Source organism: Brachyistius frenatus, unplaced genomic scaffold, assembly GCF_029030835.1.
Source record: "Brachyistius frenatus isolate BFR_SWC_R1_liver_20210118 unplaced genomic scaffold, ASM2903083v1 Contig_137, whole genome shotgun sequence".
In the NCBI taxonomy this organism is placed as follows: domain Eukaryota; kingdom Metazoa; phylum Chordata; class Actinopteri; family Embiotocidae; genus Brachyistius; species Brachyistius frenatus.
The window spans coordinates 676,546-702,762 of NW_027210736.1; the positions used below are offsets into that span (position 1 = coordinate 676,546).

General features: G+C 42.8%; 2 protein-coding genes and 1 long non-coding RNA gene across 3 annotated transcripts; 2 read left to right on the forward strand and 1 right to left on the reverse strand.

The window, feature by feature from the left end:
* Nucleotides 1–1,364: 1,364 nt before the first annotated feature.
* Nucleotides 1,365–9,680, reverse strand: LOC138630629 (uncharacterized). The gene is made up of 4 exons (XR_011311653.1): nt 9,464–9,680; nt 8,771–8,861; nt 4,474–4,536; nt 1,365–3,669 (listed from the first exon to the last, which is right to left on the reverse strand). It is a non-coding gene; the product is annotated as an uncharacterized lncRNA (long non-coding RNA).
* rpz (rapunzel) lies at nt 5,532–7,542 on the forward strand. Its single transcript, XM_069715092.1, has one exon. The coding sequence runs from the start codon at nt 5,546–5,548 to the stop codon at nt 6,224–6,226; it is 681 nt and encodes a 226-aa protein (XP_069571193.1). The 5' UTR covers nt 5,532–5,545; the 3' UTR covers nt 6,227–7,542.
* A 36-nt stretch (nt 9,681–9,716) lies between the features above and the next one.
* Nucleotides 9,717–14,455, forward strand: LOC138630627 (protein rapunzel-like). Its single transcript, XM_069715090.1, has 3 exons — nt 9,717–9,901; nt 11,162–11,658; nt 11,742–14,455. Exons 2-3 carry the CDS (start codon nt 11,165–11,167, stop codon nt 12,430–12,432), a joined length of 1,185 nt encoding a protein of 394 aa, XP_069571191.1. The 5' UTR covers nt 9,717–9,901; nt 11,162–11,164; the 3' UTR covers nt 12,433–14,455.
* The last annotated feature ends 11,762 nt before the right edge of the window (nt 14,456–26,217 follow it).

A 26,217-nucleotide genomic window follows, 5' to 3' on the forward strand; every position in this document is an offset into this window, starting at 1 on the left:
CGGCGTAACCATGGTATACTGTATTATGACTTTTATCACTTTTTGGTTGACATGCTATAGTCAAACAGTGTTATAAAATTATTCCTACAATGTTAGACTGTTTAATCAGAAAAATATCTGCAATATCTCTGCTCGAAGTCACCAGACTCCGTTCATAAAAACAGTCATTTTAATGTTTAACCCTGACACTGAGGGTGGGAGCTTTGAACAGACGGATGTTAATTCTGTTTTTAAATTGTTTTCCTATTTTGGACGACATATTATAATATGACTTGAGCGCTCTTTATGAAGAGAGAGATCATGTTGGTGGTTGGTGCTGTTGCCTCCCAGTCAGAAGGTTCCAGGTTTGAAACTCTCCCTGGAAAGGATGACAGTAACATCTTAGATGAAAAGCCACATCAAGTCCAGGAATTGAACCTGGATCCTTCTGATTAGGAGGCAGCACCACTAACAATGCACCACTGAGCTGTCTTCTATTAAATATTTAAAAGTCATATAAGTTAAACAAACATGCAATAAAGGCAGCACAACTTTGCAGTTGCTGGCGTTGTCATCTCACAATCAGGAAGTACTCGGTTCAATCGGGGGCTTGGAACTCTGTCTGAGGAGGACTGCATGTTCTTGCTTGGAGTGACTTCGTCACATTTATGACTACATGCATGATGTTTATACATTATGAACTACATGCATGAGTTAGTTGGCCATATTTTGGATGACATTTTTTACTTTCAGGTTATTACTTATGCAGACTTTTTTATCATCACATTTCGGACGACGTGCTACAGCGTAACTTTTTTCCACATTTTGGACGACATTAAAGTAAGACTTTTTTATGATATGCCATAAGTATGACTTCCGTTTAAGTCATGGAAGGCAACAAAATGGTGCAGTTGTCAGCGTTGTTATCTCAGTCTAAAGGTCTTGGACTTTTTATGGGGAATTTGCAGGGTGAGTCTCAAACCTGAACCTTTGATCATAACGAGCGCTCAAGTCACACTATAGTATGTTGTCTTATGACCATGTGATATTTCAGTTTTTCTTTTCTAATAAATTTGCACAAATTTCTACATTTCTGTTTTTTTCTGTCAACATGGGGTGCTGAGTGTACATTAATGAGAAATAAAATGAACTTTTTTGATTTTAGCAAATGGCTGCAATGAAACAAAGAGTGAAAAATGTAAAGGGGTCTGAATACTTTCCGTACCCACTGTATATTTACCAAAATTTCTACTCTCTCTCTCTATATATATATTTCTACCCCCCAAAAAAGGGCATAGTTAGGCCCCTGAGATGAGATGGACTGATGAGATTCGTCCCTAAATGTCAGATTTCCTCTGGAAATTATACACAATAAAAGAAAAAGATAAGATTTACATTTGTTTTGTTTATTTTAAAACATCAACGTATATTATTAAATCCCATAATAAGGAGGGTTGTCATGGGGTTACATCAGTCAAAACATACAGTTTATACAAGTGATGCAGTACAGAGCTGAACAGAAACAGATCATCTTAAGTATAAAAGAATAATAAACTCTGAATCTGAATATATTTTGGTGGGTGTGTAGCCTGTATGTGGCTCTTGTTATTTCCTGAGTGCCGTCCAGCCCCCCCCCCCCCCCCCCGCCTGAATATTCCGCTTTTCAACCGACGCACAGCTGGTGTTGCACGCGTGTGTTCACCACAGCATCGTACTGCAGACCTGTGAGTGTATTCATCAGTGGGGAATGTGAGCCGGTCGGCAGCTGCTGCAGGCAGATGATCACCGACGACAGGCGCGCGCGTCCTGCTGCAGCTCGCCGACTAAACACGCGCCTGTTTTCAGTCTTTTTTTTAAACCACCAATAAGATGTGAGTCGTCTCTGAGCAGATATAACGAAGGCTTTGTCCTTTCAAACGCACAGTGGTCCTTTTTATGTGGCCGCTGCAGCGCGCGGGGGGGGACAGCGCCGCTCTTGTCCTGCAGCTGCTGCCGCCTCGTAAGGCTTCAGAGGGGGGATGGATGTGGGGTCGGTAACCTGCTGCAGGCTCAGGTCCGGGTACGCACGGAGGCAGTCGCCCATCCTGACCAAGTGTTGTTGCAATCAGTGATGTAAACATCTCAGGATCAGCGGGGCTCAGAGGGGAACCGGATTTTTACTTCGACGCAGCTGCCGGCTTCATTTTCATCGTGTTTATTTTGGGAGAAACAACTTCAACCGTCGGCTGCAGTCGTCCCTCCCACCCCCACGTTGGATTTATCTGGGTGTTTTTCTCGTGCTGCAGGACTGATTTGAAGCTTATTGAAGCCCGAGTGAAGGACCAGGCTGCGACTCGTTTCAAGGCTTCACCGGCGCACTGACATGCTGCGTTTCTAGCTGCTTTCTGGCTGTTGTTGGTCAGATAGAAGGTCATTTAAATGTGTCGTCTTTACTACAGTGCTGTCAGTATTAATACATTTATATTTTAACACATTATATATTTAAATACGTAAAATGAATGGACTTTATTGCCTGCTGTGCCACTGCGCCATTTGGACGCACTTTGCCTTCTAGTGGATATTAAATTCGACTTTGCTTGAGTGTAACTTTACATTTTTGAGTACTATTTGTACAATTTAGACGTAATTATTATTATATTTACCTTTTAAACTGGGTAACTTCTATTTTCTTTCTCCTGGAGCTTTTGGAGAGCTCTCTATGGATTTGGATACGCCTGTGCTCTTGGAGAGGTCCGTTTGGATTCGTTGCGGACTTTTAAAGATGTTGGATTTTACGCACGAAAATATCTTTCCTTCGAGTTTTTTGTTTTGTTTAGTCCAGTAGAAAAGGGTCTCTTTTACTCATTAATCCCACCAATGGAGTGTTTGCAGCCTCTCAAAGATGCTCCAGGGGTTTGCAAACGCACAAAATGCAGCAGGAAGTCTCTGAGAGTTCAGCTGCGCACTCGCTGACAATCGTCCTCTAGTTTGAACTGTAAGACTACATGATGGACCAGAATAAGTTGAAATCATAGGGGTAGGACAGACTATATATGAGGAAGGGGCTTTGCTATTTAAGGTCATTTATAGGCTATTTTAAAATTTAATATTGGAGCTTAAGTATTTTTAGGCCTTAAATGGCCATTTTTGAGGTTTGGGGGGCTTTTTGGACCCTTTAACAATGGTTTTGTCCAATGTGATCACCCCTACATATTCAACATACATGGAAGTGTCCTTTTTGCAGGGATTGCTGGGAAGAAGAAGGACGCTGTCGAGGTTGGGACTTGGGAGAGGGAGGTGTTGGCTAAGCTACTGTAGAAAAAAGGTAAGAAATCCTCAGTTTTGATGAGACCAATGGGGCCAAACGTTGGCCGGGAGGCACATGGAGACTCTAAAGTCAACATTTAGACAGAAATATGCAGGTTTTCAGGTGTATTTTGGTGTCTTTACTGTGTAATAGAGCAGGGGAGGGCCAGGGCATTATGGTGTGCAGTAACAAGGAAACATGGAGGCACGGCTAGGGGGAGCCAGAGCAGGGCTGGGGAGGCAGCTGTGTGGCCCTGAGCTGGTTGGAGATGTGCTGCTTTGTTAAAAGTACTCACAAACATAGAAGACGTCCGGATGAGTCTTCATTGTTGTATGTTAGTCTTCATGTTGTAAACTGTAGGAGCTTCATGGGTGGACTTCCTGAGACAGGAGTCTCAACACAGGCTGTGAAGAGAGAAAGCAGAGTGACAGGAAACATGAATCAGCAGCAGAACATCCACCAAAAAAAGTCCTTCAAATGTAACTTGTGTACTTTAATAGCAATTTTAACAGAGTATTCATGTGTAAATGTGGATTAGCCGAGCATTTGCTGTGATCATAGAAAACCTTCAAGATGGCCTCTGCTCTTGCTCTGAAACCAGGTGAGCAGCCTGACACTTCCTGCTTGGACCGACAGAGCTGCTCTGCTCGCATGCAGTCAGATGCTTCTTCCTACTGAGGCACTGACTGCATTTTTAGATTTATCTCATGTCGCATGTTTCTGTATTGAAACACATTAATGCAGAAACTGAGTCACAGAGCCACAACTTTAGAGATGTGTTGTCCTCTGCTGTCTCTAAAGGTCCTGTTGTCTTCAAGCTGTGATTGGTTCATCCAGGAGCTGCAATTCATCCCATTAATGGCCCTTAAATAGTATTTTTATTAACATCGAAAAAAATATTCTGATATAATCAGTAATTATATTCCTAAAATTATTTGAACAAGTCTCGTATTGACCAGAATCACTCTGTAAAAAAATACCTGCAAAGGTCAAAAGTCAATTTAAGACTTTTTTCTGTTGCACAAAGGGTTAATTTACTGTTACAAATAAAAGTACAGCTGTCAGTGGCTGCTTGATTGACCCCAAATCACCTAATTTATAATAAATACAGATCAGATTATTTTTAAAAAATCTAAAATTTGACCGTTTTAGATTCAGAGAAGAACTCTGTGCCAAAAAAAACAAACTGCAATTAACCCTTTAATTACTGCCGTCGCCTCGTGCAGTGTCCTGCGTCGAGAAATGCAGCTTCTTCTCATGCAGATCATCATCTGTGAAAATAAAGACACGAAGCAGAGCTATGACACCCATTAATGTAATTTGTTTTTGATTTAGTTGCCGTCGAGCACCAACTTTGAAGCAAATTTATCTTTTTATCGACGATTGTAGCAGAAAAAAGACGATAAATTTACATTTACATGGAGAATTAATGACTTTCAGTTTAAAAGTTAAAGCTATTAACTAAAAGAAATGTTAAAAAAATAAGCTAAATGTAGCAGTTCAGAAACACCCAATGAGCTTTCATGTCATTTTACACGATTTTCTAAGTGCAGGTTTCACCCGTATTTGAATTAGTCTCTTATTTTCTATTTTTTGTTGATTACATTCATAAAAACACGCATCATTTAAAGTTATCCAGGAGCTAAAGGGTTAATCATCTCTGAGCCTTCAGTCCACAGTGGTGGTGCTGAAATCAGGAGAGGATGTTTGAAGGGCGTCTGTCATTGTGGGTGAATCACTGCCCCCCTGTGGTGGTCACGGGTATTCAAGACAGAAAGCAACACAAAACTCAGAAATGGTGTCAGTGTGTGTGTGTGTGTGTGCGTGCGTGTGTGTGTGCGTGTGTGCGTGTGTGTGTGTGTGTGTGTGTGTGTGTGTGTGTGTGTGTGTGTGTGTGTGTGTGTGTGTGTGTGTGTGTGTGTGTGTGTGTGTGTGTGTGTGTGTGTGTGTGTCTGCTCCGTGTCTGAATCCTCCGTCTGTTTTTTTGGTGTGTTTTCAGGAATTATCCTGATCCGGAGCAGCATCCCGTCGTTCGGAGAGCAAAAGTTTGACGTAAGAAACTTCAACAGTCGTCTCGTCTCGTCAAACAAATCTGGTGTCAGTAAAAGTAAATGTTGGTGTTGGATCAGATCTTCAGCCTTTAAAGCGTGATAATAAAGTCCATCGTTACGGTTTAAAGGCTGAACCGGACAGTTTCCCATGAGACCATCAGTTGTAAACACGAACCCGATGTCTGTCTCGCTTCCCGTCTCAGATCTCCGTCCACGTCGTCCCGCCGCGATGGAAGAGGAGATCCGGGAGGACCGGGCCAAGCTGAAGCAGGGCATGATCAAAGTGCTGCACTGCGTGGCGTCCATCTCCTCCGCCGCCGCCGTGGTCAACCCCATCTTCGGCGTGGCCGGCTCCCTGATCCGCGTGGTGCTGCACCACGTCGACGACGAGGACATCCGCACGCTGAAGCGCGAGTTCGGCTCGGTGAACGAGGCGCTGAAAGACCTGTCGCAGGAGAACCGCAACGCGCTGCTGCAGATCAATAAGGAGACGCTGGACGGGCAGTACTGCGTCGTGGAGGAGAACCTGAAGCACCAGTTCAAGAAGTTCATGGACATGGTGGAGGCGCGGCCGCAGCACAGCGACAGCAAGAAGAAGGACTTCGAGGAGAGCTACTCCAACAGCCTGGGCGACCAGAACCTGCACACGCTGTACGACGGCGTGGTGGGCAAACCCAAGCTGTTCAGCCGGCCCGTCCTGGAGGTGTACCTGAAGCACTCGCAGGGCGACCGCCGCACCATGGAGCGCCTCTGCACGCGCCTCACCTACCTCTTCTGCATCGGGCTCATCGCCCTCATGGGCTACGCCGCCGTCATCGGGGACGACGAGGAGGGCCTCGGCGAGGAGTGGGCCGAGAAGATGGAGCACGTGCAGGAGAAGATGCAGGAGGCGCTCCGCAGGTGCAAATGAAAAGGGGGAGGAGCTTCGTTTTCCCGCCCGATGCTTTCAGGACTCACGGGTTTCCGCGTTCCCTCGCCGTGACTCCCCCTCCTCTTCCTCCCGGGCTTCTTCTTCATCTCCCTACGAAGCCCTTTGTAAACGCCTCCTCTCTGTGACGGCGACACTATTCATCCGAACCTGCTGCTTACTGTACGTTTGTTTTAATCTCGCATCCCAAAATGACTCAGCTGATACTAAAAGCTGATGACTAATCCGCCACAGGATCACAACTAAAACTAAACTAAAACTATTCAAACACTGCACGTCACATAACTGACACGTAAAATGAATCACTTCATAAAACTATATATTTGCCGTATTATCGTAGATTTCTGGAACATACATGTATATTAAACTAAAAGACAGTCAGCATGATGATTTGTGCCGGGAGCCTGACTTTAAAAAAAGAAGAAGATGAATATAGCTGTTTAAAATAAGTTAAACCAAAACGTGAAAAGTTTTCAGACGACGAATGTAACCATGACGATTAATTATCATTCACATAACTATTTAACTGTCTTTTTCCACTTTATTTTATACCACTTTCTAAAAATTAAATACAAGCCTGATCATAGTTTAATACATTAAATGAAAGGAGGTCATTATTGGCTGTTGGTGTCGAATAGTAGAAGTTAAACGCCTCGAGATGACCAGCAGGTGGCGCCAATTCTCCGCTCATGGGCCTTTAAAATCAAACAGGAAGTGGGCGAGATGACGTTATTAGAACCTCAAACAGTGGAAAGGCACTCCTGTTGTGCAAATTATAAAACATATTTTATGTTTCTTCCATTAAATTTAATCTAATTTGACCCTAATATTTCTGCTGCTGCTTCGCTGAGTTCTTTTTTTTTTCATTATTTTTTAAGACTATTTTTGGTTAAAAAAAAATTGAAAACTGTATAAAATAGACATTTTGACGTCACACTACATCTGAGAAAAATAAACTCTTCACCCAAACAGGAAACACTAAATATAACTTGATATTTGACAAAGTCTAATTAGTCTAATCAGGGCTTCTATTTTCACTCCCGTCATTAAAGTCATCAAGTTTTGAAATGTGGAGATATGAGGAGGCTTCTGTCGCTCTTTTATTTTGTAGGAGCAGAGACAAGCGGGTTCCTTCACTGACGTTTTACAACCTAAAAAAAATAGGAAACTGTTTTTGTTTGAGTTCTTTTTATCTTTAAAAGTTCTTTCTTGACCAACAGTGCCTCAAGTTTTACATCATTATTTTATTTTTAAGGGGTTTTTGTCTGATTTATTTAGTCGTTATATTTTTTTAGAGCTCTGTTATGAGTCGATGGGTTTGTTTCACGGCGGCTGGAAAAGTAAACATCTGATTGTCCAGTTCCAACATCGGTTATGTTCTGCATCCTTTCAGCACACGACTGAACCGGGTCGTGGTTCTGTGCTCTCTTGTTCCAACACTACACGTCGCATCAATAAATATAGTCTGAATGCAGATCATATGGACCTCTTCATGTCATAGTATGTGAATATATTGCTTTTCTTTTTTTTGTTATGGATATTTTGATGGCTGGTTGTATTATGCACCGATATGAATAAAAAATGTGGTATAATAAGAACTGACTGGGAGTCGTAAATGAAGAAAAAAAATACAAGCCAAGGTCATTAAAATGGCAAATTTTTCTTTAGAAAATAAGATGAAATAAAAGATATAATAGTCACACATAATCCAGCATTTACCTCTTCACTGCCGTTCTGGTGCTGATGTTAAAAATAAATTATACATTAAGGAGGAGGAAAAAAAAAGCTGTGAAATTAAAGTGGAGAACATTTCATTTAAATGGTAAAAATAAATGATATTGTTTTATTTTAGATTTTGCAGTAATTTTTGCTTCATGTTATTTTTATTCATTGTAAATTTTATAATTTTAATTTCATTTTTGTTCATTATTATTTATTTTGTTTGCAGTTTTTAATTTATATTCATTTTTTGTTTGAGTACTTGAAAAAAAATTGTTTTTAATCCATTAAAATTAAAAAAATTAAAAGGATTTTTGAAAATGATGAAAACATTTATCCTGACACACTGCAGCAGGTTTAGTAGAATATAAACTTTTATAAATCAGTGTAACGTGAAAAATGTCCTCTGAAGAAGCTCAGAAATTGAAGAGACGGAAAGGTGCAGTTTACTGATTTGGCCGCCAGAGGGCGTGAGTACTTCACTTCCATCACTACTGCACCTGTTCTCTGTGAACTGCTCGAGGGCCCACAGGACATAAAGCATCTTATTTAAAACAGGAAAATAAACCGTTTCCTTTTTTTTTTAGGGCCCAAACAGATCAGCTGGAAGCCAAACTTCATGTTTAAGATCAAAAGATGGGTGAGAATTAACTCCACGTGCACGAAGGTTGACCCTCATCATCATCCTCATCCTCATCCCGCTGAACAGGTTTGACCCACAGCTCAGTTTCGGGAACCAAAAAAGGAAAATGTGCATTTCAGGCATTTGAGCTGCGGATTACTGACACCACGATGTGAGGAGCTCACCTGCACTTCCTCTGAGCCACGACGTGTGTCACGTGATATTTGCTCTCTCTCTTTTCATGACACGAGCTCGTCTCCAAGAATCCGTTTCCATCTAAACGGAAATGTTTCAAGACATTTTAATTTAAATCTTGGACACACTTTGGATATAAATCTTCACACATGATGAGTTGGAGGAGAAACGATTTGCGTAATGATTTCGGTTTTTTTGGGGGTTTTTTTTGGTGAGGGAGGTTCAGCCTCACAGGGCGCGTCGCGTGCGCACAGATGAAGAGGAGGAGGGGGGGGGGGGGGCAGACGGTTAATTTGATCATCACAAAGTCATCTAACTGATTACAAAATACTGTCTGTGTTTACTTTGATTTTAAATGGATGTTTTAAACGAGAAATATTAGTGATAAATCTGAGTGATGACGCACGTCGGAGGTGGATATAAACACTGGTTGTCAGATTCACCTCCCTGCACATTTAGAAATCTCCTTTACTGTGATTTAACATCCAGAATAATGTTGCGCATGTAAACGTCAGAGGTGTGATGTTTTAAACACCTCATGTGTGCACAACATTTCCATCATTTTATGGTTTGAGATGCAGTTGTGGTAAAAAAAAATAAAACTAAAAAACTAAAGACCGTGCTTCATTTTAAAACACCAAAAAGACCAAACTCAACAACAGTTTTAAGAGCTTAATTCTTACCTCCGAGTTTGGATCCTTTTCAAGCAGCTGCAGCACATCATGGTGAGATTATCTGCGCCAAGTGCGCGCAAAAAAAGAAGCTGCCGAGGAACAAAAGAAACGTCCAAATAATTCTGGAAAACAAGACAAATATCCAAATTAATTTCCGTTTTGTTGGAGCAACAAAATCGTTCTTCCATGAAGACACGACTGAAGAGAAAATGGACCCACCGCCTGTCTCACCCCCTCTCTCTCCTCCCTCTCTCTCCCTCTCTCTCTCTCCTTTGCAGATACTGAGTGCGCATCTCCTCTGAATCCTCTTCTGGACCCCTCGGAGCTCCACACTGGACCAGAGAAACGTGGGAATTCTCTCAAACTTAAAGGGAAAAGAAAAAGAAAAAAAAACTTTATCCGCAGCTGTTTGGAGCTCATCAGGCGTGAAGGAGTCTTTTCATTCAGGTACAGAAACCCGCTGTTAATACAGGAATGTCACGAATGTCTTTATCTCCCATCAAAGGAGGATGGGGGGAGGGGGGATTCTGTGCTGTAAGGTGTGTCCGGAGCTCGCGGAGGATTTGTGCGTAAAAGGACTGCCGTTGCGCATTTCTTTTTGGGTGCGCTTGCCCAGTTCAACTATGGCGCAGTTTCATGAACAGATTATTTAAAGATTAATTTCCCTCACACTATTTGATTATTTACGACCAAGATGATTGCGTAGCTGTTTATCTTTATTTTTTTAATCTATAAATAAATCGAATCACGAGGCATTAAACAAACATAAATAAACAAAATTGATGTTAATTTGTGGAGGAGTTTTGGTGACGCAGCATCTGGAGGTTCATCCGCAGACGGAAGTCTGAGCACAGTGATGTAGGACTGTCAGGACTGAAGGGGATTCTAAACACGGTTTGGCCTTGAGATGAGTCACAAGGACAGAAGGACACTGTGTCATTTTCTCATCTAATGCCCCCCATTTTGTTTAAATGACATCATTATCTGCATCCTTTTGGGTGGGGAGCTTATTATTTTTCTTTAAATGTATCCTACAAGGTCGAGATACAATTTCTAAAAAATTTCTACTGTCCTCCATCTCAAAACTTGATTTTTATTTATGACCAATTTCAACTGTCATTTTTTTCCCCGCAATTTGGCAAAATGTTGCAGAACGAAGAGCTGTTTCTGGTGCAAATAAAGGTGCAGTTCTCCGTGAAATATGGTCTTTTATTTTTTAATCAGGAAGAAACAGCGATTCTCTGGTGCTTTGTTTTCTATTTGGAAATGAACAGAGTTGCTGAAAACATTATTTTTCCAATTGCCTGTAAGATTTCTATAAAAACGAGGTCCAAACCCTCAGAAGAATCATAATTTGAATGGTTGTAATATATGAAGGAGTGAGATGCGACAAAAAAATGGAAAAACAAAATCTATTCTGCTTTTTAAATTTATATTCTGGTTGTGCCTTTTTATCTCGAGTCATTCAGATGAAACAATCGGAGGATTTTGAGGGAAACATCATCACATGCTGCCTATAAGAAGCTGCTGCATGTCGACACCTCGGTGTAAGACGGATTTATCAGCTCGAGAAACAGACGAACGTTCTTCAACCTTAAAAAAAAGCTCACGGATCAAAACAGAAAACATGTTTATGAGGTTAAAGACTTCCTGTTGCACACGTCTCTGTGTTGATTTGACACCATGTTTTGTCCCTCCGTGTCCCAGAACATGAGCAGCTCGTTGGAGCAGGCCGTGGCCCAGAAGAAGGAGTCCATCGAGGCGGTGATGGACATGTTCGAGAAGGGTGCCGAGGTGCTGGCCAGCGCCGTGGGCGAGCTCTTCCCGCTCTGCCAGGCCGCCGCTCCGGTACTGCGCCTCGCTTTGGACAACGTCCACAGCAAAGAGGTCTTCTACGTCAAGGAGCAGTTCCTAACGGTGAGGAACAAGCTGGACATCCTCTCCGGCCAGCTGGAGGACATCGACTGTGAGATCCGGAAGGGCCGGCTGGACACCCAGTACTTCTCCGTGGAGGAGAACATCCGGAACCAGTTCCGGAAGTACATGGACATCCTGGAGGCCAAGCAGCAGTTCAAGGAGGTGAAGACGAGGCTGTTTCTGGAGCACTTCGCCAAAACCGGAGGAGAGAAGAACCTGTTTGTGCTCTACGACGCTCTGATGGGGACCAACAGCTTCGGGGAGTCGGTTTTAGATTTGGTAGAAAGGTGCGTCTTTAGATCTCATCTTGTTTCTGGAGCTCTGCTTCTAATCGCGAATGTAAAAACGATGGTCTCCTTTTATTCTGCAGGTACGTGGCGAGGAACCGCCGCCTCCTGGAGGACTTCTGCGTCCGGATGAAGGAGCTGTTCTGCCTGGGTCTGATCGCTCTGCTGGGCCGCTGCGCCCTAACGCGAGGCCCGGGGGAAGAAGAGGACGAGATCCGAGAGTGGAGCGGAAAAATCGAAGAGGTGGAGTCCAGGATGAAGACGACCATCGAGTCGTGTACCGCCGCCTTCGCAGAGCAAGCAAAGCTGGACGCCCAGCGGCTCCTGCAAGAGAAGGAGGACGAGACCCTGCAGGACACGACCCGGCTGCTTCTGGAGTTCCTGGTGAAGAAGTACGACTGGGTGCGCTGGTCGGTGCGGCTCATCAACCATTCGGGCAGCACCTACCGCAACTGGCGGGCGGGGGAACACTTCCACCACGTGGCCGGGCGGAACTGGTTCGAGGTGCTGCAGGTGAACGACATCAACCTGGTGGTGTCGTACAGCACCGAGCCGCAGCCGGTTCCCCGAGACTTCATCCGGCAGGTGATGGAGGCTCAGGGGAAGAAGGGGAACGCCCCCGCGGTGGTGGAGCTGCTGGAGAAGCAGCTGTGCGGCTTCGTCGTTCACGCCGTCAGCCGCCACAAGGAGTCGGTGGCTCAGTGGAGCTTCCCGGAGGACTGTCACTACTGGGAGAGGCACAAGAACGTGGCCGTGTGCGTCCACTCGGAGTGAAGCAGGAAGGACGGATTTCAGCCGAGATACAGTCGAGTTCAGTTGCTGCGAGACTGAGCGGAGAAAATCCAAATAGAAATATTGAATCTCAGAGACGAGGGGTGCACTGATCTGATCGATCAGGTGGTGTTTTCATCTGCCAACATCCTCTAATACAAGCAAAAGTGCTTCAAAATCAAAAAGATCGAAACAAAAAGAAGTTTTATCTGCAGCTTAACTAAAATATTCAGAAGTAAGATATCCCCTGTGACTGATATATTATTATATATGTATGACTCCATTATTTGTGATGCTTCAAAGTGTAAACAGTAGTTTATTTTATAGTGAACCAAACCACAGACTGGATATAAAAGAGTTCGTAGCTTCAGGTCTGTAAAATGGTTCCGATGCAGAAGTGTCTTCAGCTGCAATACCAGCGAGTTCCACTAGAGGTCGGCTCCAAAAAGCCTCCGGCTCCATAGACTCCCATTCAACTTCTCTCATCAAATCCAAAGTCAAAAAGACCTGTTTTTGGGGGCGTGTCTGTTTGATTGACAGGCTTGTGGTGCAGTCAGGTTACAGCTATCGGTGGGCGGGACGTAGTGTCGTCAGGTTTCCAATCAGATCAGTCAGATCCACCTCAACCCAGCCAAGACAAATGACGTTTTTTTAGTATCTATGTATCATCAAAGCACGTTGAAGTTTGTTTTTAAAGGCGTCAATCAGGCTGAAAATAAAAGTAATGACAAAACGTACAATATTTTCATCTAAAATGTAGCTCTCAGGACAAAACTGGTAAAGTATGATTAAGTGGAAATATTTAGTGAAATGAAATGAATTTCATTAGTTACTGTGTAATACATGTTATTTACACATTCTGGACTGACCTCCATTAGATCCAAGCAGCGAAGTATAAAAGGGGGAAAAGGAGCTCTGGTACTGGATCAATACTTTGAATTTACATGACAGTAGAGTGTTTTCATTGTTTGAGCTTTTAAACATTTTTAATAGGCTCCATGTAAATGTGGCTTCAATCAGGACGGACTCGGATCAGTGCATTCCTGTCAGGAAGATTCTGCTTTACACTTTTTTTGTTTAGAGAATTTAACCACAGATGCCCTTTTATTAGCTGCTAGGGTTGTTGTGAAAATTTGAATTAAGCGTGAATTTATTTCATGTTGGAGATGTTTAAATACTAACCCCCGTGCATATAATGAACTACTGTGTGTAACATACGACTAACGTTCCTGCACGATGCTTTTACCTCAGCTGCATACAGTAATAACCCGGTCTCCCCTGAGAAACGGCCGGCGGTGGTTCTGCTGAGGCTGCAGCTCCGGCTCCGAGCTCCCGCTTTGTCTCTGCTCAGCAGGCTGGCCTACATAACTCCGACAGGGAGCCGACTCTTTCAGGCGTGAAGAACAAAGAGGCCTCGGAGTTTGGCAGCGGAGACGCGACGATGTGCCTTGTGTTTCAAACACAGTCGAACCAAAACTAGTGAAGCCCACTGCCGACCGGCGCCGTGCCCACGACACGTCGTGACTTCAGCTCATCTAGAAAACTTAAAGTTGTTTTGAACTTATTATTTATGCACGATTTTCTCTCCATGATATTCCTGCTGGCATTCAACATTAACACTTTTTGTTTTTTTCTGATTTGAAAGTAAAACAGTGATTTTTGTAGAAGCGCATTGCGTTCACGTAAGAAAAACCACTTCAGACGTTCCCTGCTCACTCGAGTCCATCACGATTCCTCCGTTTAGTTATTCAGTTATTGAATCAAGAAGTTTAATATCTTTGCCAATATCTTTCTGCCTTTACCGTAGTGGCCAACGTCCGTGCCGACGGGCTCAACCTCAACTTTTCTCATAATTAAAGATCAGTATCTCATAATTAGAAGGTCTCATAAAGATCTCGTGATTATGAGATAAGCTGTCAATTTTTCTTTTCTTACATGAATGCAGTGAGCTTCCGTCGATTTTTGCCTCATTTACTCACTATAGCATTCACGACAAACAGTCTCAATAAAATGAGCGCATGATCAATCTGTTGTGCTTTATAACAATTAATGACCGAATACCAAATTGCAAATGTGATGGATTTTTTTTCCCATCATTTGTGTACGATTTTATCTCCACGTGAGCACTTTTCTTTGTCTGTTGTGATACGCCTGCTCACACTCAACATTCACACTTGTGTTTTTCCTCATTTGAAAGAAACGAAAGAAAAGATGTTTTTCCAGGAAATACACATCGGTCATATGAAATGTATCATCAGGTAAAAAAAATGGGCATTAATGTAAATTAAAATGTATAATTTACGCACTTCAGCTTCAGCATTCAGACCAAACAATCTCAATAAAATAAGAGCATGATCAATGGGCAGCGTGGCGTTTATGCTTTCTGACAATTAATGACCGAATACAAATTGCAAATGGCTGCGTGAACACGTGTAATCTAATATGAGCCTGTCTTTTCTTGTACAAATGTGATTTACGCTGCCCTGTTAGAGCCCTCGCCCGTTAAAACCAGGCAGTGCACCCTCAGCAGCAGCCACTGCCTCTAATTTAATTGATATTTACACATAAGTCAGCATTTCCTGACCGCAGCTCTGGTTTAATAGTCTATGAATAACCTCTGGCAGCAGCTAATACGCTGCAGACGAGCAGCAAAGTGCTGGTCTTAGCAGGTCTTAGCAGGACGGAGACGCACATCATTTCATATCTCAGCAGATCTGCAGGGTTCTTTAGCTGCCGGGCCGCTCTGCCCTGAATCAAGCCTGTCAGGGTTCATCAAGTGCTCTCTGTGCTGCACAGTGCAGAGCAGGAGGACGTGGACCAATCAGCCGAGAGTTATAGTGGAAGGCATTATTTATATATACATATATACAAATATATATAAAAAAGGGGGTCCCAATATGCAAAATTCATGCAAACAAAAATCAGCTGATGACAAAAGCTGCAGAAAGTAAACATCTCCTGTAATTCAACTACTTTCAATCATGCATTTCACTAAATCTATAAGTTTGAGTGAGGAGATAAATGTGCATTTGCATGAAGCAACCAGCCCTCAAGACAAACTCTTAATAAGAAAACATTTTTGGGGAAGAGGTTGAACTGTTCCTTTTACACGCTGGGTGAAGAGAAACCCCGACTTTACCTTCTTGTACTGTCAAACCCTGTGGGAACATCTTCACCTTTCATTTAATACAGTAAATATAAACACCTAAAAATAGCCTCCTCACATCCGTCGTCATGGTTTCTTTCAGACTGCACCTGCAACCTTTTTTATAGTTAGAAAAAAACCCAGACAGGTGACTAAACACGCTTCACCAGCCTTTTGACATTTCAGTGCTTTAATCCTACACTTTAAAAAATAAAGGGAGTGTGGAGCAGACAGACGGATGGGTGCGCCGGACACACCAGAGAACCAGAAACACCAGAGAACCAGACACACCAGAGAACCAGAAACACCAGAGAACCAGACACACCAGAGAACCAGAAACACCAGAGAACCAGACACACCAGAGAACCAGAAACACCAGAGAACCAGACACACCAGAAAACCAGAAACACCAGAGAACCAGACACACCAGAGAACCAGAAACACCAGAGAACCAGACACACCAGAGAACCAGACACACCAGAAAACCAGAAACACCAGAGAACCAGACACACCAGAGAACCAGAAACACCAGAGAACCAGACACACCAGAGAACCAGAAACACCAGAGAACCAGAGACACCAGACACACCAGAGAACCAGAAACACCAGAGAGAACCAGACACCACCAGAAACACCAGAAACACCAGAGAACCAGAAACACCAGAGAACCAGACACACCAGAAAACCAGAAACACCAGAGAACCAGACACATCAGAGAACCAGAAACACCAGAAAACCAGAAACACCAGAGAACCAGACACACCAGAAAACCAGAAACACCAGAGAACCAGACACACCAGAAAACCAGAAACACCAGAGAACCAGACACATCAGAGAACCAGAAACACCAGAGAACCAGACACACCAGAAAACCAGAAACACCAGAGAACCAGAAACACCAGAGAACCAGACACACCAGAGAACCAGAAACACCAGAGAACCAGACACACCAGAGAACCAGACACACCTCTCTGGTTCTCACCAGACACACCAGAGAACCAGAAACACCAGAGAACCAGACACATCAGAGAACCAGAAACACCAGAGAACCAGACACACCAGAGAACCAGACACACCAGAGAACCAGACACACCAGAGAACCAGACACACCAGAGAACCAGACACACCAGAGAACCAGAGAACGGACCACTGAAACCTGATGTTCGACCTCTTCACTTGCCATCATTCCTATTTAAATAAAAAATTCAACTCATCATCCTAATCTCTTCTCTTCTGTTTTATTTTTTTCTGAATCCAAAACTTCAGTCGTCTCTTTGTTTTTCTGTCCAACACATTTCAGATCAGCGGCTTCCTGAACCGAAGCCGGTGGATTCATTAGTGGTTCGCCTACAGTAGGTAACGACTATCGATCCAAGAAGGCTCTTCTCCTGCGTAAAAAGGCTCTGGCTGCAGTAACCAGTCAATCCTGGCTGTCGTTAAGGGAGGGGGGGGGGGCATGGCATTTGTTTTCTTTTACTGCATCCATATCTCAGACAGCAGGAAGCCACAGTTACATAAACACACTCTGTGGTTGTTTAAAAAGAAGGTTTTCAGGAGGACAGGAGGGAAATCTGGTGAGGAAATAAACAGTACCGGAGGTGGTTAGCAGACAGAGGGCGCTGTCAGCACGCACAACCAAAACCCTGCTGCTACTTCTTTAAAACATTTTGTCTTGGTGATGATTTACAAACATGAAAAATGTTTTTAAAAAGACATTTCTCACTTTGGAGCATCTGTGGTTGACAGAAAAATGAAATGAAACAGTTTGCAGAATATTTCCCTGAAGGCAGTTTTAACAGGAAATATGGCATCATGGTGCCATTCAGGAAAACCATAAACTGATTGTTCACAACGACAACAAAAAAAGGCAGCATCCCTAAACGCTCTTCTCTCCATCATCCTGAATCTTCCTCGTCTCCGAGAGGAGATAGCAGCCAATATCAATATTTCATAAACAAATGAAAGACTGGATGGAGGCTGAGCATCAGAGGGGCCCTGGAGGGGGGGAGTCAATCAATGCTGGGAGAGCTCTGTCTGCCAATCCCGGCCAAGCGCAGGATAATCCTATTACCCATCAGTCCGAGTGGAGCATCGACCCGCCCTGCTGCTCTGACTGAGTGGACTAATCCCATAAAAAGCATTAAAACATTTGTTCAGTGACACGCTGGCTGCAGGTCCGAGTCCAGAACCGAGGACGGACGCGTGTTTGAAAGTCGCAGACTTTCACTGGTAAAGTTTCACATAAACAGTAAAAAAAAAATACAAAAAATAAAAAGATATTGTAAGCTCAACTTTCCAGTAGACAAGAATTATTTTATATATTTGTTGGCTCGTGCAGCTTTAAGGTCACATGATACAGGTGAATACGAGAACAATTTTACTTTTTGCTTACAGATATGACAGTGAAACTTCCCGAGTTGATTACTTATATTAAAACGATTATTTTTTGTATTAGAAGTTTTCTGAAATGTTATGTTTGAAATTAGGCCATTAGGCCCAGAACAGAAATCAAACTATTGGATAAAGATATGGATATCTCTTTTTTCTTTATCTCGCCATCAATCATAAAATGTCACCAAAAATTCACCTCATTTTTAGGAATAAAATGCCCCATAAAATCAGCTTATGAATGATATATGAATAACAAACTTTATGAAAACCTTCAGAATACAGATGGAAATAAAGCTGGACAGTTTGGTTAATCTAAGTGCGGCTGAAGTAAAGATTTCGGGCTCAGAGTTGAAGAAAAACAATTTTGACAAAGGGCCAATACATATTTTCAAATGCTGTTTTATCAAAAATGAGTTTTTCCTCAAACTCTGAATTAGAAATCTTCACTTCAGATAAACCAAAGCTTCCAGTTTTATTCCCATCTATACTCTGAAGGTGGTTTCATTCATATCTTGATTTATTTTATACATCTCCAGACAAATACACAAGAAGTTGTAAAATAAACACTTAAATGTTTTTCTGCTTCTCTGACAGTAAACATGTTACAGAAGGTTTAGCCTGCAGAGTCTCACTCAAAAACAAAACTATTTCAGGACATAATTAGTCCTCAATGAATAACAGGACAAAGAGGAATTAATAGTTTTACCTTTAGAAACACAGCAGGTGTGGAGGTGAGGCCTTCAAACATGGCTGCCAAAAGTGTGTCGTAGCTGCTTCACCTGCCAGCGAAGTTATTTAATGACCAAAAGAACTAAATGTGTGAAAACCAGAAAAGGTTCAACGGACACATTTCAGCTCAGGAACTTCTGTTTTTTTTGTGTGTTTTTTTTTTACAGAGTGTGAGAAACAGGAATGTTTATATAATGCTGCAAGATGGCTGCCACCTTATCAATTATCCAATGAGAGCTAGGCAACAAAAAAGGCCCCGCCTCTAGAGGATGCTGCAACTCCAAAACAAAAGATTTTCAAATTAAAAGTGTGCAAAATTTTAAATACCACAGTTGTAGATAATACGTTTTGGAAATCAGTTTTTAGACCTTAGAAAATATTGAAAAAAAAGCCCAAAGTAAGTAACTAAATAACTAATTCTATGCAGACAGAGAATAAATAAATATATAGAGGATTATGTTTTAAAAAAATATATTATTAGCTTTATTTTCAGCCATATTGCAGCCATCTTTTATTGTGAAATTTCTGCATTTGAGGATGTAGCATCCTTTAGAGGCCCTCCATCCATGTGTCACGTTTTTACTGGAAGATTTACTGTTCACACCTGTCATTAACATGTGTCTTGGCTGATCTGAACATAAGCGGTCATCTTTATACAGGTGTGAACATACCCAGAATGCATTGAGGGCTCATTGAGATGTGATCTGCTCAGAACACATTCTTTTAGCAGGTGAAGTGATTTTATTTTTACCACATTGACCTCGTCTGAAATTTCAGACACACATCAGCTGTGAAAGAGGCCCCGCCCCCTCGCACAGTTCACTGATCCACCGCAGCGCAGAGCCCGACCCTCTCAAACCCGCTGGAATGATTCGATCATCTGAATAACGATCGGGTCGAGTCTGACGGTTCAGGTTGGAAATTACAAACTCGAGTGTTCAGACATTTACAAACATGAAATATATTTTTTTATTGCTGAATGCCAAAAAGTTCTAACATTTATTTCCCACCTTTATATCACAGCATGTCGACTGGATGTAGTTTTTATAACTGGCCCTGGTTGTTAGAAAATTCCTCATCGTGTTTTGTTCACACTAAAACATGACACAGCTGTTCAGTGATGTGTTTGAAAAGTTTCCACTCGTCATCAGCAAAACGTCATCAATCCTGCAGGAAACACGAAGGTCAATATATTATTTGTAGAAGCTGTGAGAAGATAAAAATGGAGACAATAACCACCAGTTTTAAAGTTGCAAAAAAAAAACGCATCTGGAGGAACCATCAGCATTTAGGTGGAAACCCACCGGGTGGCGAACACGTGTCTCCGTCTGCCTTCCCTCTTCAAGGCCTCATCATGTTGTTTCACTCAACACCCCCCCCCCCCCCCATACACACAAACACACAAACACTCAGATTCCTGTCTGCCTCGTCTGCTGCAGGTCACCGGCCCCATCAGCGTTGAGGAATGTTAGAAAATTAATCCGAGTTCTTGTTCTCTCCGACCTTCACTTCTGAGTTTCGTTCCTCATTTGTAGTCTGCAGCTTTTTATCCGTCTCGTCTCGTCTCATCCTGTTGTTTTTCAGTGGTCTGAAACAGAAAGAAAAACTCTTGGACATGTTGAAATGACGAAATAATATATCAAAGCATTGGATTATGTTGCTGCAACTTTCCCGGTAATTAGTGGAGGAGGAGGGGGGGGGGTAAATGAGTAAAAGCCTGAGAAAGAGGAGTTGGAAGGAGAGCAGGAGGAGGAAACGCCACGTTACAGAGAGACTGCTGCCTCCAGCGGGGTTAATCCCTCCAATCCAACTCCAATGTCAACAAACAGGTTCAGATGCAGGACGGGATTTAATGGTTTAAAGACCTGAGGGAAAAACCAGCTTCGACCCCCAACAGGTTTCAACACTTCCAACAAAGAGTTTCTGAAAAAGTCCAGCGGAGGCAGAGCAGATCTGTAAAAGATGATATTCCTGGAAAAAGGCTGAAAGATGTGAAACCGTATTATCTAGAAATTCAGAGCATTTCTTGATTGCCAAATACACGTTGTAGGAAATTCCCAGATTATGTCCCGGTTGTGTAAACCGACACTTACCGAATATTTCACTTGCCATTCAACTTCTTGTTTTTTAGGTCCAGTTTACACCAATTGGCGTCCATCAGTGATGTCATCAACCATCAGTGATGTCATCAACCATCAGTGGTGAACGTTATGAATCCTCCAGTTCGGATTTTGTCCGCCACCATCTTGTTAGTTCGGAGCAGTTCGGAGCAGGAAGTGACCATATTTGGATGAGTTGGGGGAGGAGCCAGCGGTGGATCTGACCGATCTGATTGGAAACCTGACGATAGTACGTCCCGCCCACCGATAGCTGTAACCTGACTGCACCACAGGCCTGTCAATCAATTTCATTGTGATTTAAACAGAGAAAAAAAAAATCAATAAATAAAAAACAAAAAAACAAGCTGCTGCAGGTTGGACTTTAACTCGATCCTAATCTTCTGCTGCTCAGACTCCAAACACAGCTGTAAAACAACGCGTGTTCACCTGCACTATTTGTAGAAGGTGTGTTTGGTGAGCGCGCGCACACACACACACACACACACACACACACACACACACACACACACACACACACACACACACACACACACACACACACACACACACACACACACACTTAGAAGTGATTAGCCTCCGGTCTGGCCAGCTCAGCAATAAAGACTACGAGTCTTTGTTTTGCTGCTGTAGTGTGAGCACTAAATTATTCAGCCAAAAGTCTCTTTTATGAACAGAAAGATGAAGTTGTACAAAATTAAAAAGGGGGGAATCATCAGCAGTGTGTTTTTGGGTTCCTTTGAATCCGAGCGGTCATAGAAAGGCTCCGGGATTCGATCGGGGATCTTTGATGTTTCTGTATCGGTGCGTGAGCCAAAGTCCGAGCATCTGAAACGAAACGGTAACGAGCGGGAGTCAGTTTCTAAAAACGTTCATCGGAAACCCACATTTTTCCAGAACGTTCCTCGTGTACCTCGGGTTGTTTTTTTTGCCACGGAAATTTTTACACGCAAAGATACATGTGAAACCAATTTTGATGTGAAATTACATTAATAAAAAAATAATAAATATGGGTTGTTTTTAGGTATTTATCCTGTTTTGGAGGCTTTTTAGTAAATCAGGAATAAAACGATATGATTAAACAAAATGTCTGCCAGCGTGAGTAATCAGATTTCCAATTTCCCCTGGAGCTTGAAGGTGGTTTGACCCGCTGGTGTGTGTGTGTGTGTGTGTGTGTGTGTGTGTGTGTGTGTGTGTGTGTGTGTGTGTGTGTGTGTGTGTGTGTGTGTGTGTGTGTGTGTGTAAGGGCAGAGATCAATACGCCGGCCGCTGATTCTTTATCTGTTTCCTCAGATCTAAACGCGGGTTCGTATTGATCTGCGTGAGTGACTGATGAAGCTGTTGTGCATACAGATCGTTGGACCGGGGGTCAAAGTTCGGGCAAACCGTCCACAATTAAAAAAAAAAGAAGAGGGTTAGGCAGGGATAAGTGTTGGATTATAAAGTGCTGGTCTATGATAGTGCCAATTTATAGGTGATTATATTCTTAATTTATGTCTGAAATTATTGTAGTGAAGTTAATAGCTTGTAATTTCCCTTTAAAGCTCTTTCTTAACCAACTACCAAAGTTTGAAATTACTAAAAAGAGAAAAACACAGAATCATGGTGTCATTTAAACGAGGACAACCAGCATCCAAGTTACAGTACAAGATAACCGGAGAACAGGAAGTGGTCGCAGCGCCGTCGCTTCTATTTTCCATGAAGCCGCCCTCGAAGTGAACGGAGGAAGCACGTTGGCTCTCTGCCTGCCCTCCATGGACTTCTTTTTAAAACCAACCGATGCCATCAAACGGCCTTTTCTACGTGACCTGGAAACATCTGCAGATAGGGAGGGTGTGGAGGGTGGGGGTTATAGGGGGGGGGGGGGGCAGAAAGCAGAAACAACCTTCAAAACCAAAACTACAGACATTCCTGTGAAAACACAGGGTGTGCTGACTTCATAAAAAAATAAAAATATAAAAAAAGAATCCATGAAGGACGATTCAGATAGAAAACAAGAAGTTTGCATTGCAGGAATTTCAGTCTGGAGGAGGCTGACTGTCTCTCTAGCGCCACCAGCAGGTGGTCGTTCAGAGCTTGAAGCCTCAACTCTCATTTAATGGGTTGAATTTTGGTGCAGAAAGTCGTGTTGTCATTTTGACCTTCACTTTATTGTAGCTGATGGTATTAAAGCTGATTAAGTATGATTGACCCGTCGGTTTAAAGTGTCCCACCAGTTTGATGCAGATTTTGTATGTAAATTTGCAGCGTCGTCACTCTGGCAGGAAAATTCAGTCATTAAATATTCAAAAATTAAATGGAGGTCAATGACATTTGGGTTTTTTTCAGCCAGCAGGCAGTAAAATCATAAAGATCTTATTTACCTGCTGCACTTATGTGTCTCATTAGTTTACAAAATGATGTTTACACCAGAGCAAATTTTACACATCTGTTTTCATGTACATTCACGTTTCTGTTTTCATATTCATGTTTTTCACATCACCGAGAACAACGTTACACGAGTTCCTTCCTGTCGCTCAAACACAGGCGGGTTTCGAGTGAAACGTTAAAACGTGATGATTTTGGAGACATACCAACTTTCTCTCTGTTCTGGAGGTCTGTGGTAACATCCCACAATGCAACAGGCACAAGCACACCGGCAGCCGTCGGTCCCACCCACATTTATTTTCCCATGGGAGTCTCACAAATCCGGCATGACGGTTGCTAAATCCCGTTTTTCCCACGAACAGCTTTCTGTTTGAGGCAATCCTCCAACGCAGCGCTTAACATCTCCAGCTCATCTGTCTCGTTTCATCTTGACTGCTGCTTTATTTAGATAAAAGTGGAACAATTATATTTATTAAGTATAATTATTTGACTCTTTCTGCCAACATTAACTCTTGATTTCAGATTTCTTTCGTCTCTCACTGGTTTAAAAACCTCCTCTTCTGAATAATCGCTCTCTCTCCTCATAATTAGTGTTATTGAAGGTTTTTTTCTTTTTTAAATAGCAACCTTTCCCAGAAAGAAAAGGCGTCTGTGCATCTTCTGCCGTGGGACGAGCTGAAGAGACATCTGGTGGTGAGGAGGAAACACGAGCCGTTGACCAAGGTCGAAAAGATAAAAAACAAAAACACGACCGACACCTTCGTCATTTATCATTTCAGCTTCAGACGCAAAAACAACAACAACCTGCGTGACCGGATTCTGTTATTAGATTTAAAGAATCTCAACGAGCTCTTACTTTTCTGTATCGTCGAGGCAAATATTGAATAGAAGTCTCACTTAGATGCCCAACAGAGTCTTTTCGCTCCATCTTGTCTAAGCTGATAGAAAACACAGCTTTCTGCCTCTCTTCCCCTTCAGCTGGCTCTCGTTACCTCGAACGCTTCGCGACACCTGCTGAGCCTGAAACCTCACACAACAAAGGACTCAACTTTTTCTTACTGATTCAGCATTTTCCATCGACGCTGCAGCGTCTTTGACGGGTTCGTGTTATTATCAGGACGCCGTAAACAACATTCAGGCCTTTATCGGGGTGCACCACCCACCACCACCCACCACCACCCATCACCACCCATCACGCCACATACCGTTGAGTCCCTGTGAAAAGCTGCTCTGATGGCTGAAGTGTGAGATCTGACGGTGGCACGACGACGACGAGGCGGCGGACCAGCTGACCCGGCTTCGATATGCTACACGCAGCATTTCCTCCGCTTCCTGTTTCCCGCCTCTTTATCATCAGACGGCAGAGTTTAATGAAGCGCAGAGGCTGTGAGAGCTCCGACTGTCCTCAGACAACACAGAAAGTCTTTTCACCAGGCTGCGCCGTGACCGACCGATTCTCAAAGTTCAGCCGCCTGCAGGCGCAAAATGTCATCCATCGTTTTGGTTTTGTTTTTTTTAAAACGCTCGACGCCGGCGACCAACAGCCTTCCAGCGCTAATCGCCACCGAAGCAACATCAACATCATCTTTAAAAACTCGGACTGGCTTGTTGTGGGTGCAAAAACACAGGAGGCTGCGTTTGCGCCACAGAAGTTGGAGGAGTCGGTGCGGTGACCATGGCAACCACAACAAGAAGGGTTTTGTCCCGACGAGGCCCGACTGTGACCGCTCTCCTTTTTATTCTCTTTGTGTCTCTCTCTCTCTCACACACAGAAACCAGTCTTTCTTTCTTTCTTTTTTTTTTTTTTTTTCCCAGGGTGCACGGTGTCCCTGCATGGGTAAGGGAGAGGGGGGTGGTGGTGGGGAGGGGGGAGGGGGGTGTTTACTGGATGTTATCTGTGTCAGCGCCGGCCCTCTCATCCGTCTCAGTGGGTTTTGGAGGAATGCTGGGACGGGATGGAGGAGCTCCAAAGGGGGAGTGACGAGAGACAGACACCGAGCGAGCAAGAGAGAGAGAGAGAGAGAGTGTGTGTGTGTGTGTGTGTGTGTGTGTGTGTGTGTGTGTGTGTATAAATATAAATCCTGAGGAGGCTGGTGCTCACAGGCACAGCTGGACTACTGGATAACTGGACTGAAGCCCATTGGATATTTAGCACAAAAAAAAATAAAGGTTAGTTCTTTTTTATTCTTTTCTACTTTCTTCATGGAGCAGCTCCATCGTTTATCATCATTTTAACAAAGATTCTGTAAAAAGCAGAAGCACGACTCAGTATTTCAGTTTTCTTTGCTGACCTTCATTAGAAGCTTTGAAGGATTGTTTCTTAAAATGAAAGATACGAGTGTTAAACTCAGAGATGTGGTTCTTATGTTCGTGGTCTCTATTTAATATTTAATCTCTTTAAACTCTTTAACAAAGCATATAACCCTGTTTGATCAAGTCCTCTGTGGGACTCGCCTTTTTTCTTTTCCCCTTCTCATAAACATAAATTTCACTTTTCGGTGCACAAAGAAGACTTTCTTTTTTCAAAATTTGTTTTCCATTGGGAAGATATTTCCAAGCTAATTTCTCATAAAGTATTATTTTTATTTGTTTTACTCTTTTTTTTTTTTTTACTAGAATGGAATTTAAATCCTTTTGTGTAATTTTGAATTAAAATTTTGAATGGTGCACTTTTATTTTTTACTTTGGTTCACAGAAATGTAAAAAAGAAAACACACTGATGGCATGTGACTGAATAAAGTGAATCTAATTAGCACGGTGATAGGAGAGGCTGTAAAATGACACCATTGATCTCATCACTGCAGCAGTTATTGGTGAGCCTATATCTATTTGTTGTTTTTTCATGGTAAGCCCTCATAGAAAAACAACATTTGGACGTGTTTCAGGTCTAATGAGGACGGACGTGTAATTGAATTAATGAAACAAGTGCAGTGGGGGATTTTCTTCTCTCAGACTTGGGTGTGCCTCTTTCTGAACTGGATTCGGGCTCCAGGGAACATGACATGAGTTTAGATCATCTCTCCTGAGTGTTTTACATTG

What these genes read in the sequence shown, in the direction of transcription:
- rpz (XM_069715092.1), top strand. Translation starts at nt 5,546, where the DNA reads ATGGAAGAGGAGATCCGGGAGGACCGGGCCAAGCTGAAGCAGGGCATG.
- LOC138630627 (XM_069715090.1), top strand. Translation starts at nt 11,165, where the DNA reads ATGAGCAGCTCGTTGGAGCAGGCCGTGGCCCAGAAGAAGGAGTCCATC. An exon ending in GTTTTAGATTTGGTAGAAAG is followed by an intron (nt 11,659 to 11,741) that starts GTGCGTCTTTAG and finishes TTTATTCTGCAG; the next exon opens with GTACGTGGCGAGGAACCGCC.